We start from the raw sequence: 14,499 nt of genomic DNA, 5'->3' as shown, positions 1-14,499 counted from the left end.
TACTGTTGTTCGTTGCAGCCCTAGAGGGCCAGATCTGTGAGTGAGTGTACAATTCTGATCCATACAGCTACATGTTGTTAATGACCCACATCAAAATGTGTGACAATGGAAGCAGGTGTCTAAATTACTGAAAGCAATCGGCTCAAGTTAATAGATCAATTTAAAAAGGTGGTATAATTGCAAGGATGGTTTGAAGAAGTGTAATTTCTCAGAAGATTTGATTTTGAATTTGGTCTACTTTTTGTAGAGCAATCCCAGCTCTTCATACATATTTTAAATCCCATCATCTTCAGCCATCCATGCATGCATCCCTTTTCTAACCTGCTTATCCTGTGCTGGAGCCTATCCCAGAAAACAGTGGAGCACACCCTGCACATGTCACCAGGCACAAGGCATATAGTTTCACTTACTCACTGCTAGGATTAACCCAATAAGGATAGTTTGAATTAAACATTGTTTTTGCTTTGTTTGTTTGTTTTTGGAATTAACCCTTCCTAGGTCCCACTCCTTTTTGATCTGTGCACCAATAACATTTGAGCAAGCATCGATCAGAAATTCGTCAATCTCCGAAGCATACTCTGCTTTATTGTCTTTTTACTCTAAATGGATCATTATTTAGTAAATGAACATCATGCTGTATGGTAGAGGATCGATACTGTAAACTCACTGAGAATGTCTTGTTAATTACAAGGTTACTATACTATAACTATAATTTACTAAATAAACATCATGCTATATGGAAGAAGACTGAAACTAGAGATTGAGACCATAAACTCCTTAGGAAACTGTTTACTTAGCTAATAAATCATGTGAGATATAGACTAATTTCTCCATAAGTCTCAATACTATTAGACTTCTTTTTTACAGCCCATGGAGCATTAGAAATAATGCAGGTTGAAGAAGCTTCCACACCGGCTTCACTTCACAGACCCAGAAGCTCTGTTCACTAATTATATACTGTAAATGGATGCAAGGCGGTAATACCGCGATGAACTCACAAAGTTAATTTGCTTAAATAGTAAAAATATGCAACACGTAAGTACAGAATGAAACATCTTAATATCTGTTTGCTGTTTAGAAGCTGAGATCTGAACTTTATAGCTGATGAGACGACACACGTATGTTGACTGTCTGCTGTTGTGTTCCTAGAAAGAATATGGCAGCAGGCCGACACATGTTCCATCCTCTATCATGTAATCAAAGCATTAGCTTTCTAATCCAAACTAATTGTTTCCTCACCACTCTCAGGAAAAAACAAAGCCATTTGTTAATATCAAGTCAATCTGTAAACGTTCACAGTCACCAGATCTAACAGGGCACACAGAAAACGATGGGGAGGGATGGGTAACACAGAGGAGGGTGTGTTGCTGCTGTATCATCTAGTTTCACATGCTGACTGCAGTTTTTAATGTTTTCCCTACTTCCAATGGGGATCCACAATTATGTTTTTTTCATGGCTGATACAGATACTGATTATTGGTAATCAAGGAGACTGATAAATAATCATTGGTTTTAGTCCATAGGTGAAAATTAGCTCCACCTCAACCAACTACAACAGTGCTTTTACATGAACGCATGAGTCACAATAATCTCATGATATGATAGGCTATATAATAGTGCAACAGTTAAAGTTTAATACTTTAAAGTATTAGTAAGTATTTCAAAACATTTTCCTGATTTCCATTGCAAGACTTTTACTTGCAGCAGTTTTACAGTGTGGTATTATTACTTTTATTAAAGTGAAGGATCTGAATACTTCTTCTACCTCTAACCTTCATTCTATCCCTACATTCTACTGACTGTACAAGCTGCGCCCTCCAGTGGTCAGTCCAAGAGCTCAGTCCCATTGTAACGCAATCATTCATTTAACACAATAGACACTACAACATACATACTGTTTATGCAGGTTTCTGTGAGATATGATGGAGCACAAATCAAATCTGTTTTCCAAATAGCCTTCTTCCAGACATTTGATGAGGCCAGAACTGTCTGTGCTAATAAATAAAGGATAATGTAAAACAATTATTTCCCCTCACTCTCACTGCTGTTTATATATAATCCCAACAGAAACAGGTTTACAAATTACATGAGCTGAACAATGGTGACCACCAATAATCATTGCTCACTAATTAAAAAAATTATACACCATATTATTTATCCTCCATTTGTGGGCAAAAGAAGGCTAGAAAATCACAAGAAAAGACGCATAAAATGGACATTGTTTGCTTTACATTAGACTATGGCCATGAAAACCGTTCGTCATTAAGTGGCAGATGTTCATTAAAGAGTTTGCTAGTGATGTGTTTATTGTACTGCCATAAAGTTGATTCACAAAAGACAGAAAAAGAAAAGAATAGACAAAATCTGCCTCAACAAAGGCCAAGGTGACTAATCCTTAGTCTGAGTCAAGCTCCAAAAAAACTGAATCCTACATATCCCATAATGCAACTTGATAGCATATTTCATTAAGTGCCAATAAGTGTTTTGTATTTGTTTGCATTAATACATTTAAGTATACTTTAAACTGTTAACAGGCGGATCTGTTGTCAAAAAGTGAATATGCATAGGTATGTTGAAAATAATTGTTATTTTTGTTACCTAAGAATTTTTAACTACAGAGGGAGCGGGTCCTCTTAGGCGGAGTCCACCATGTTGAACTGCCATGTTTTTCATCAATCAGTGTAATACCATGTTTCTTTCTGTTTGTTTCACAGCAGTTATGTTCTAAAGCACAAGGTAAGCAGCCATATTACTGCATTTTCTATGTGCGGTGGTACCATAGCTTCATCCTGTCTGCCCTGCTCAAACAGACACCGACACAAAGAGCTGCCATGTATTCGCATCCAGACACAGAATGCAGAGAAGAGAACTGTGCACCGTGCACCCTGCACAAAGGTTGACGGGACTCTTATTAAGAGGGATTATGTTAAGTATATACATAATTGTTTTGTTAAAGCCTGCATAATGCCTTTCACTTGAAAAAGTTAAAGTTGTATATCAGCACACACACAAGACATAGCAAGAAAGTTTAATCACCACTATAGGTCTTTGGCTGCAAGTAACTATAGCAAGACACTATATATAAAAATGGCTGAGATACATTTAAAAATTAAAGACAATTACTAGTTTTCAAAATCCACACTCACTGTAATAAACTACACAGAATAATAAACAGCAGCATCAGTAGGATAAAATGGCCTACATTAACATTTACCTCAATGGCATATGTGCAATACTGGTATAAACACAGGGCATCATGTCACATATTATTGCCTTACTGAAGCAGCCAAAAGTAGTTTTTATTCTCTTCCAAGCAGCTGTGACGACTCAGCTTTTCCTTCATCATCTGGGGGTGACTCCAACAATTCAATGAAGCCATTAATGCTGCGGTGGAGGCACACTGTGTATTTACTGCATTACCAGACTTTCATGAGTCAAGCTAAACTGTACACATCCTACAAACCCTGCAGGTTTCCAAAAAGCATCCTAAATGCTATTAAATTGCCCCATAGCAATCAATTTGGGCCATTTAACCCCAAAAATAAATAAATAAAAGCAGATTTTTGTTGAAAACAGAGTTATGAAACCATAAATAAATGGAAAATGGGCTAGATGCAGAGGTAGCCATGCAAGGTACCAACATCAGAAAGTAACAAATTCGCCACATTAGCACACTCCACACACACAGCATCAGGAGCAATTTGGGGTTCAGTATCTTGCTCATGGATACTTCAACATGTGGACTGGAAGGAGCCGAGGATCAAACCGCTGATCTTCCACCAAGAGGGAACTCTTTTCTGGTTCATGCACTTAGTTTTGAACTGTTTCAACCGCATTTCGACTAAATATAAATGGGTTCAGAACCTGAAAAGTTGGTTCCCAACTGGAACCAAAAAAACAGCAAGTTCAACCAAAGTGGGCATGTCATATTCTACATGTTTTTGTGCATTGTGTAGCGCTCTCTGTTGATGATGCAACCCCTTCCCCCATAAAACCCTGGTTCCTAATAGTACCTCTGTTCTCAGGCTCTTTCTGTCTCTCTCTGTCTCTCTCTCTCTCCCCAACTGGTGGAGGCAGATAACCACCCACGTAAAGCCTGGGTCTGTCCGAGGTTTCTGCCTCTTGAAAGGAAGTTTTTCCTTGCCACTATCTCCAAGGTCTTGCTCATGGTGGGAACTGTTGTGTCTCTGTAAATAGTGTTATAAAGAGTTCGGTCTAGACCTGCTCTATTTGAAAAGTGTCCTGAGATAACTCCTGTTATGAATTGGTGCTGTACAAATAAAATTTAATTGAATTGAATTAATAGCAATATAACCACTGAGTCACTGCAGTGAATACACTTTCTGCAGAGTAAGAGGCTACAACAGTGCCTGTATGGACAATTAAGGAAGACTGGAGTGATGGTGTCCTTTGTGGAGTACTGCAGAGATAATAGAGCCTGACTGGCTCGGACTAGAAGCAGAAGAGACACAGGCACAGCTCTTACTTACTGGGTCTATACTTTTTATTTGATGCTGTTTGTCTCACTTACTTTTCAGTGACTTTCTCTGCTGTCTAACTGTTCTCCTTCACTGCTGTCTTTTCTCAGACACTGAGCAGTTCACGTCTTGGGTACTATGCATTAATAATGAGGGTTTTTTTATTTAAAAGACAAAGGAAAGAAGTGAAAAGATAGATATTTTCCTCTTTTTTTCATTATATTCTAGAACATTACTTGTCCTCAAAAAAGAGCCTGGTAATCTTTCTCAAAGGATGACTCAGAGGAACTTTTTAGTTCACCTTCAACATTTGCTGTCCTCAATTCACCAGCTTACATTTTCTCTTCACATTTGCAGTACTACTTCCTAAAGAATCTAAGCAGAGAATGAAATGAGCCCAGCATCATACAACATCTACTGTTGTATATTGTTTGTTTGTTTCAGATGGGCTGTAATTTTGAAGAAAAAAAAGCAGGCAAAGTTAATAAAACATTAGCCAACTAGTTAATCTACAATTCAGATGACACCATCATAATTGTTGTGGGGACTTGAGTTAAAATGTTGCACTTCAAGTATTCCTGCAAATGCAGTGGTTAAGTACAAGTTCAGTTCAGTTGATTAATTAAGGTTGGGAAAGGCCATTTTGGTTGTTCCACAATCCTGGCCGTGGAGACTTTCTCTATTAGGATGCCTGTAAATGGTAAATGGACCTGTACTTGTATAATGCCTTTCTAGTTTTCCCACCACTCAAGGTGCTTTAACACTACATGCCACATTCACCCATTCACACAGTGATGGCAAAGGCCATCAAACAGAAATTAACTCACTCATACTCCAATGCACAGCATCCTGCTCAGTATCTTGTTCAAGGACACTTTGACATGCAGCAGGAGGAGCTGGGAAACGAACCACCAACCTTCTGATTAGTGGACAACCTACTCTACCCCCTGAGTCATAGCCTGCTGTACTTTGGAACAGCCTACCTGAGGAGATTAGGCCAGCTAAATCGGTTTAATCTTTTAAATGCCTCCTATGAATGCATTTTTATAATCAGGCTTTCTGTTTTTTTTCTGTTTTTGGTTTTCAATCTTTTTTTATTTACGTCTCTGATTGTTGTGTTTTTGGTTGTATCTGTCTACCTCATATATTGCTTTTAATCTTACTCTTAGATCTTATGTTTGTGTGTATGTAAAGCTAAACAGTAGTACACAATTACACTTATTCTGGACTTGCTGAATTGAGTTTCATTATTGCATACAATCATTATTTCATCATGTATACCACTTTAACTATTATTATTTTTTATTATTTACTATTCTTATTTACATATTCATATGTGTAACTAATGTGTATTTAAGTTGCTATTCCATGTCCACTTTGCCCTCAAAGTAATTTTAGTTCCCACTAAAATACTACTAGTTGTTTTAGGAGGGACAGTTGAGAGTATGACAGACTCATCATAACAACAGGGAAACTCCTCTGCACCGCGAGGAAGTGTAGTTGTGTGCAGTTTTTCCTTGTCCCCATCACCAAGTGCTTGCTCATGGTGGTACTGTTGGGTCTCTGTAAATAATGTTTTAAAGAGTGCGGTGTAGACCTGCTCTATTTGAAAAGTGTCCTGAGATAACTTCTGTTATGAATTGGCGCTATACAAATAAAACTGAATTGTACACTGTCACGCTTTGCAACACTTTTCAAAGCAAAAGTATGGTGAAGTAACAGAATGTAAATTTGGCTTAATGCTTCATGTACTACATTGCAGAAATGTGTAATTCAGTTGTCTTGCCACTAGATGGTGTCACTATACTGTTTTTAAAAAGTTCCTTGGGATTCCAAGAAGCACTAGAGCTAAAGCTGTATTCACAAACTGTTTGGATGGCATTTGCAGTGTGTGGCACTGAAGAACTTGGAATGCTTCATCTGTGTATCAGAATTATTCATCAAATCAAACGCGCCCTTCATACACCACTTCCTCAATTAATTGAGGGTACATTCAACAATCACTGATGACAATGCTTTTATTTCCACTGAGGGATGGATGGATGTGTTGATCTACATAGAATTATCTGGGTTTTAGCTTGTGGGTGAACCTTTCTGAGCTTAAAACGAAGGCTTAGAATTACACTGTCTATATGGAACAGATCTTACCTCGCCTGCCAGTGAGGTGTACAATTTCCTTCGCTCTTTTCTACTGAGTCGTTGTGGAGTCATGTCAACTCGCTCTTCTTATCAGCATGAACTGCAGAGAGAAAATAACAGACAAGTTAGGATGGACAGAATGTGGATGACTGCAGGTCTCTCTTGTACTCTAAAGTGCATTGTGAATATCAATACTATGCATATTTTGAATTATATACAATACATAACACAAGCACTGGCCAGACCATATCGGTGTCCATGCTCACTACAACATGTATAACGTCAAAAGACATAATCTCATCTCTAACACTTCAATCTGCCCTGCTGAACGATACTGTGTACAGGACTAAAAACTAGTCTCCTTACTTGTCAATGCATGGACCACAGTGCTTCTTAGAGCCCGACCAATATGACATTTTTGAAACTGATACCAATTTTTGAGATAGAATGAAAATAGACCTATTGTGTGGATTGTGCACTGATATGAGTATACAAAGCTACTCAGAAGGCTGCTTTCTTGAACAAATAACCTTTTTAAAGAATATAACATGTAATTGTACTCTGCTGGAGAAACTTTGCAGTGACACCACCATAACTGTTTTCATATCAGTGCATATCGAATAACACATACAACGACACCCAGAGGTGGTAAAAGTACACAAATTCTTTACTCAAGAAAAGTAAAATACAACAGGCTCTGAAGGTTTCTCTGAAGAACATTTCTGCCGGCTTTCTCTGTGCAAAGGTTGGGGGTCTTCCCCAAGGAAATGTTGATGTTATGTGTCTAACTTGCTGATATAAAATGTTGCGATAGTTCATACCAACTAATTAGTGTAAGATATGAGAAGGCCATAATTCCACAGAGGACACTGACCTTCCCAGTTTATCACAAATTGATTGTTATTTATGTACTTTTGAGAGTCATTAATCACTTGTGATAACAGTGTTCTTGTCCAAATAATCCCTGCAACAAAGATGTCAACATGCCTGCTGTATTTTGGGGGAATTCTGGCATGCTGGTTTACATTCTACAATTAAAGACTTAGTACATCGGCTTCCCAAGTTTATACACCACAAACATACTCCTCAGTTTGTAGAAACAACAACAATAAAGTGTTCTACACCAGGTGAAGTGAATAACACTGATTATCTGGTTATCATGGCACCTGTCAGTAGGTAGGATATATCAGGCAGGGAGTGAACATTTTGTTCTCAAAGTTTGTTAGAAGCAGAAGTTTTTTTTTAAAAAAATGATTTCAAAAAATTTTTGGGTTTTGGGGTTCTTTTGGAAAAGGGGGTGTTTTTTTTTTGGGAATTGGGTTTTTTTTTTTTTTTTTTTTTTCTCCCCCCTTTATATTTTTTTTTTTTTATCCCTTTTAAGAAATCCAAAAAATAAAATGTTTAAAACAAATTAAGTACTTGGCCTCCAAATTCCCCAGATCTCAATCCAATCGAGCATCTGTGAGATGTGCTGGACAAATCTGATCCATGGGAGGCCCCACCTCACAACTTACAGGACTTAAAGGATCTGCTGCTAACATGTTGGTGCCTTTTGGTGGGACCTACAGAATATTAGGCAGGTGATCATAATGTTAGGGCTGATATTTGATGTAACCTCACTTAAGTCTCAAACTAATTATTTAATTACTGTTAAAGATATATATAAAGTATATAAGCCAAAAAAATCTGACCAAGCATTTCATAGCAACTTTCACTACTTCAAGGTGAACAGTTAAACAGGTTTTAGGTAAATACAACATCTTAAGTTTTGAAAATGTGATTGATTTTCACTATGTAAAGCTTGTCCTTTAATGTTTAAATGGACTTGCCCCTCTGACTCTGCAAATACATCTTGAGACTGCAGGGCTGCAGCAGGTCCATCAGAGCAGCTTCAAGTGGTAAAGTTCCATTTTGTAAAACATCTTTTGCTATGACAGCTTTTCTGTGAGAGAATTCAAGAAATCGAACACTCAACACTTAAAAACTGCGACTAACTTCATCACTTCTAAATAAGAGAATGACCAAATCCTTGTTAATTCAGCAAACAAACCAAAATGTATAGTTATTTTTAATGGAAACAGCTTTTAATTCTGTGTTCCTGTTTTAACCGTTTATTTCCATAAAATCCTATCCAGGGACAGGCGTTGTGCATTATCGTCCGCTATAAACACTATAATACTTGCATTATATAGCTGCTTTCTGCTTGTCTATGTTTACTGTATCAGTCCTAAATAAGGTTTTACCCTGCTTCAGTCAGTACTCATTCTACCAAGGTTCAATAGCTGGAACTCTAATTTCAGTTTTATTTGTATAGCGCCAATTTATAACAAAAGGTATATCAGGACACTTTTCAAATAGAGCAGGTCTAGACCGTACTCCTTATAAAATTATTTACAGAAACCCAACAGTTCCCACCATGAGCAAGCACTTTGCAACAGCAACAAGGAAAAACATCCTTTTAACAGGCAGAAACCTCTGGCAGAACCTGGCTCTAGGTGGGTGGCCGTCTGCCTTGACCAGTAAAGTCAGGTTATTTGATTTAATAACATGCAAGGCCCTGCTTAGCCTCTTTATGATCTGCAGTTAATCTGACGTCCACCACTTTCCTCTACCACGTGTGTTCGTGCTGCAGCGCTGCTGCCAGCCCATTGCCTTTGATAGTGCTAATAAGTTATAGAATGTTTCAATTCATATTATAAATGCAATTTATATTACATTTGAAACAGATACAGGAGATGTTAAGTAGTACATGCATGTAGTAATGACCATCTGCAGCATTTCCACTGGGCCTCTCTGAGAACTCTATTTGCTGCTCTGAAAAAAAAAATAGACTCGACATAGATCGCTGCAAGTCTGTTGTGCTTCGCATCCAGTAAACCCGCTTTAAAGTTTTATATCACGCAGCTTGACCTACTAACAGAGTTTCAAACAAAATACCCACTCAGGTTTATTCAGTTCAATTAAATTTTATTTGTTAGTGCCAATTCATAACAGAAGTTATCTCAGGACACTTTTCAAATAGAGCGGGTCTAGACCAAACTCCTTATAACTATAATAGGTTTATGTATGCGATCTGAGTGAGGAGCTAAATAAAAATTTCCAAGAGAACATAGATTATTCTTTTTGTAACAGTCACACATTTTCCAGGTTTTCCAGGACATGAGGAAACCCTGGAAAATAAAGAGGTTTGGCGATGATCATGCACTGCTCAGGTAGGCAGTGGGGCCTGGGGTGAGATGATTTCACACATCAGAAGGACCTGTGGATACCCACGAGAAGCTCAAGATGACATTCAAAGTCCTGCAATCCACCCTGAGTATCCACACACACGTACAGTGTATTTAAAGACCAGCACAGCATGCACACCCAGCTTGAACTCTAGTGACCTTTATCAAGCTGAGCAGCAGTCTGCCAGCCCTCATTACACAGCACCATCAGAGTCAGCCTGTTCCAGGAGAGCTGTGTGAGTCTGTTATTCTAGTCCAACACTGTCACATTTTCAGCATCTATCGTACCCCGTGTGGATGTTTGCTGGAGGCAAACCTGACTGCTACAGGCCTTTTTCGAATACACAAGACTGTGTGGCTTTGTGACGTCATCTCTTCAGTGCGATCAGCAGCACACATACTCAACAGGTTAGCTGTGTGGATGTGTGAGAGTAGGTGGGGTTAGAACTTGTGAGACGTTCGCAAAAGCCAAATAAAAAATTGCAAAAAATTATAAATGATCACAGACAGCCATAAACTAAAAATCTAAATGTACATTAAAGTGTCAAGTTAAAGTTAAAGTGAAATGTGAAATTTAAAACCCTAACCAAATGGATTCTAACCTGCTTAAGGGACAGTTCATTCCAAAATCAAAAATCCACATTTTATCCATCTAGATTATCGTGTGACTTGTTGGGGTTTGGAGATATCGACCGTAGATAAAACCAGATGGCAGAATTGAAAAACTCAAAAGCAATGTCTCTTTCCATTATTATTATTATTATTATTATTATTATTGAGCTGGCTAACATTAACATTAGCGCACAAGCCTCTCGTCTGTTCATAGATGCACACTTCCTTATGCTTCACTCAAGTCTCCAATACAGCAAACATACAATAAATACACAGAAGTGTATCTGAAGGTCTTATCTGAACATGGAAACATGCAAGCGGATTAGCTGGACCACATCTGAAGGTGGTCTGGCTATAACATCTGTAAATGGTAAATGGACCTGTACTTGTATAGCGCCTTTCTAGTCTTCCGACCACTCAAAGCGCTTTTACACTACGTGCCACATTCACCCTTTCACACACATTCACTCAGTGATGGCAAAGCCCATCGAACAGAAACTAACATTCATACACATTCACACACCGATGCACGGCATCAAGAGCAATTTGGGGTTCAGTATCTTGCTCAAGGATACTTGGACATGTGGCACCAGTAGCCGGGGATCGAACCAACGACCTTCCGCTCTGCCTCTGCGCCACAGCCGCCCATACAGTGTGACATCATTCTTAAATCCACCCAACAAGTTCAAAAATTACATAACTCCACCTCTTAGTACTGTCTCACAGAAGTTCTTCTAAAATAAGTAGAGCCCATACAGCAGCATCACTTCAGAGGCCCCTCCAGGCACCACCACGGCCTGCTAGATATGGGTCACATAACTTACATGGGTAGCAGAGCAAGCACTAGCAAATATGTCAACATTAATTTATTAAAGGTTATACAAAATTCCTTTGCCACTGGATGTCACGCTAGAACACCAGCATCTTAGACCAAAACAATGGGTACAACAGCCAACCAGACTTTATAGACAACCAGTTATTTTACCAAGCAGTTAATGATAAAACACACTTCACACTGGACAGAAACAAAATAAACCTCACCCAAACTGTCTTGTCTGGTTTGGTTGAAATAAATCCTTAATTCATGAGAAACAACAGCAGTTTTAGTTCCTCATCAGTAGTTCAAATCAAAACACACTGTTTAAGTCAAGTTAGCATTTATCTGAGTTTCTTGCCGTGTGTATTGCCCTTTGTTTGGCCTGTCTTACTCACCTTTCCCAAGAGTTAAAAAGGGGTGGTGACCAACACTTCCTGCTTTTATGCACTCACTGATGTCATCAATGATGTCATAGGTTGTACAAAATAGAAGGGGGTCTTTGGTTTAACATGATATTTTTTTTAGTATCCTTTGTAATGTCTTTGTAATGATGAGTTGTCATATGGCATATAGTTAGGAACATTTAACATTTTGTTTGTACTCATGTTTACAGATAGAAGTGAGATCTTGCTATTACCTGTTTATGGTGAAATGGTTCTGCTTAAGCAGATTCTTCAGTATATTTTAGGTAGAAGTTGTTTTTGTCAGTCAAGATGGAGAGATAAGGTAAACAGTGATCATGACTCAGTTGCAACTTGGGTACTATGAATCAGCAAACAAATAAAATGGACTGTGAGGCTTGCAGCAAAGGGCCACAGGTCAGAGTCAAACTGTACAAGGAATCAGTACATTGGGCTCCACCAGGTGAGCTCCTAGGGCGCAATGGCGTGTTTCACAGCCACCATAGTTTCCCCATCGTAAAAGAGAAGTAAGAGAGTTGCGATCTGCAATTACAGCGCTATGCCACTAAATCCTACACACTGGACCTTCAAATCTGAGACCATGATCAAACAGTCAGAATACTTATAGTCAGAATAGGTTAATGTTGTTATTTTATTCAGTAAATCTTGTGTTTTAAAAACTGATTACATTTAAACAGAATCTACTGCACAACACCAGTTAAACCAACAGCATAGAGAAAATTCTTGCAGTTGGGAGATTCAGGCAAACTCTTGGAGCTATTGCTGTATGCTGTATTTGTGTGGTCAGAGACTTTGGAGCAGCTGACCCAGGTCTGTGAAGTGTCTTAAACTTGCATTCTGTGCAATTAAAAACAGATACCATGCAGTCTTATGGAAAAATTAGCCGACTTCTCACTTGATTTATTAGTTCAGTAAACCGTTTCCTAATGAGTTTATGGTCTCTTCACTTGCTGCCTAATATATCCCACCCACTGACAGGTGCCATGATAACCAGATAATCAGTGTTATTCACTTCACCTGTCAGTGCTCATAATGTTATGGCTGATTGGTGTAGAAACCTTTATACTGTTTCTACAGACTGAGGAGTTTGTGGTGTTTAAACTATGGAAGTCCATTTCCACCAGTAAAATAAAAAATAATATGAAAACTTAGTCTTGATTACAATAATCATCTCAACATTTTATCTCATAATTTTGCCTTCCTGTCCCATAATTTTGACCACCCTAGACCTTTAATATATATTTTTTATCACAAAAGTTTTATATCATTATTATTTTCTTTTACTGGCAGACATTGGCTTCCATAGAGGCTGAAAGTAAATGCTAAATGAAATGCTCCTTACAGCATGTCTACTCTTCCCCGTGACTGGCATCAACATACGCTGACCAAGGGGATAATTCAATTCAATTCAATTCAATTCAATTGTATTTGTATAGCACCAAATCATAACAGAAGTTATCTCATGACACTTTTCAAAATAGAGCAAGTCTTATAACATTATCTACAGAGACCCAACAGTTCCCACCATGAGCAAGCACTTGGCGACGGCGGCAAGGAAAAACTTCTTTTTAAGAGGCAGAAACCTCAGACAGATCCTTCGGCTCTAGGTGGGTGGTCGTCTGCCTCGACCAGAGGCCAGAGACAGTGCAGAGGGACCCCCACAGATAAAAGTCAGTTTACTGTAGTTGTAGAGGAATAGTTCATCACCTTGTTAAGGCTCCAGTGGCAGAAATGCAGGCAGAAATGAAAGGTCCATTTCCTTTTGTTTAGTCTGCTTGTTATTGTGAAGCTGGCCTTGCTTTATAACACTGCTTCACACTGTGTGACACACTGCTGCACTTCCTCCACGGTGGAGACCAGCGGCTCCACCGCTGAAGGACAACGGGCTCCTACCTTGGACAGCTCCAGGAGTTTGTGCAGCCTTTCTGGAGTCTCAGCCGGCTCAGCAGCAGTTTAAGGCTCTGACAGCAGCAATGTCCGCTGCCTGCTGCTGTCACATCACCCGCTCACTGCGACTCCGGTAGCTCCCAGCTTATCTCTTCACACTTTTCCGCATCTTCCTTGTTTTAATTACCGGATCCTCGGTGGTGCATGCACGGTGTTCCGCTGCTGAGACGCATGCGCGTTTCTGGCTGGTCTGTTGTGGCCTGAAGTGGATGCTGCCTTCAAGTAATGTCGGAAAAAAGGTGACGGAGGGAAAATAAATATACGAAATAGAAGAAAATATAACTTTTAAATATATAGCTATATAGCTTTCAAACGTAAGCAGGTCTATGATGTAGACTTAAGATTACAAGTACTGAGCTAGCCAGGGAAAAAAATAAATAAAATTATAATAAAAACGATATTGTTCAGGTGTGATATACTAAAATTCTGTTGAGTTTGAAATTATAATTTAATGTACTTAAAGCTGCAGTACCTATTTTTAATAAAGAATATTTGTCATATTTCAGTCATATTTGCAGAAATATGACAAAAAGTTATCTACTGCAGCTTTAAGGTCATGTATAAAGCTGTACTGAGGATCTATTGGAAGAAATGGAATATAATATTCATAGGTATGTTTTCATTAGTGTAAAATCACCTGAACACAGGAATAGTTTTGTTTTCGTTACCTTAGAATGAGCTGTTTTTATCTAAAGAGGGATCGGGTCCCTTCTCTGGCGAAGTCCGACATGTTGAACCACCATGTTTCGACAGTAGCCCAGAATGGACAAACTAAGCACTGGCTGTAAATAGCGAGTTTCACATTTGTTGCATGTTTTGCAGCCACTATAGTTTTGTCCTATATACCTGGAAGGGGA

The 14,499-nt window shown here is 38.7% G+C and overlaps 1 protein-coding gene across 4 annotated transcripts in view; it reads right to left on the bottom strand.

Annotated features, from left to right (window-relative positions):
- LOC127369174 (phospholipid phosphatase-related protein type 5-like) overlaps nt 1-13,823 on the bottom strand; it is a 131,249-nt gene extending 117,426 nt beyond the window's left edge. Inside the window, exons 1-2 of one of the 4 annotated variants that reach the window (XM_051410278.1) lie at nt 13,589-13,823; nt 6,627-6,717 (exon numbers count right to left, since the gene is read on the bottom strand). In XM_051410278.1, coding sequence (XP_051266238.1) covers nt 6,627-6,689 — 63 coding nt within the window. In that variant the 5' untranslated portion in view covers nt 6,690-6,717; nt 13,589-13,823. Of the gene's footprint in view, nt 1-6,626; nt 6,718-13,220 lie in introns of all 4 variants that reach the window. The other 3 variants (XM_051410274.1, XM_051410275.1, XM_051410273.1) reach the window with 3 other exon arrangements.
- Between the last annotated feature and the right edge of the window lie 676 nt (nt 13,824-14,499).

Source organism: Dicentrarchus labrax, unplaced genomic scaffold (genome assembly GCF_905237075.1).
Source record: "Dicentrarchus labrax unplaced genomic scaffold, dlabrax2021, whole genome shotgun sequence".
NCBI classification, from domain to species: Eukaryota; Metazoa; Chordata; class Actinopteri; family Moronidae; genus Dicentrarchus; species Dicentrarchus labrax.
This window is presented reverse-complemented; position numbering and strand designations above follow the sequence as displayed.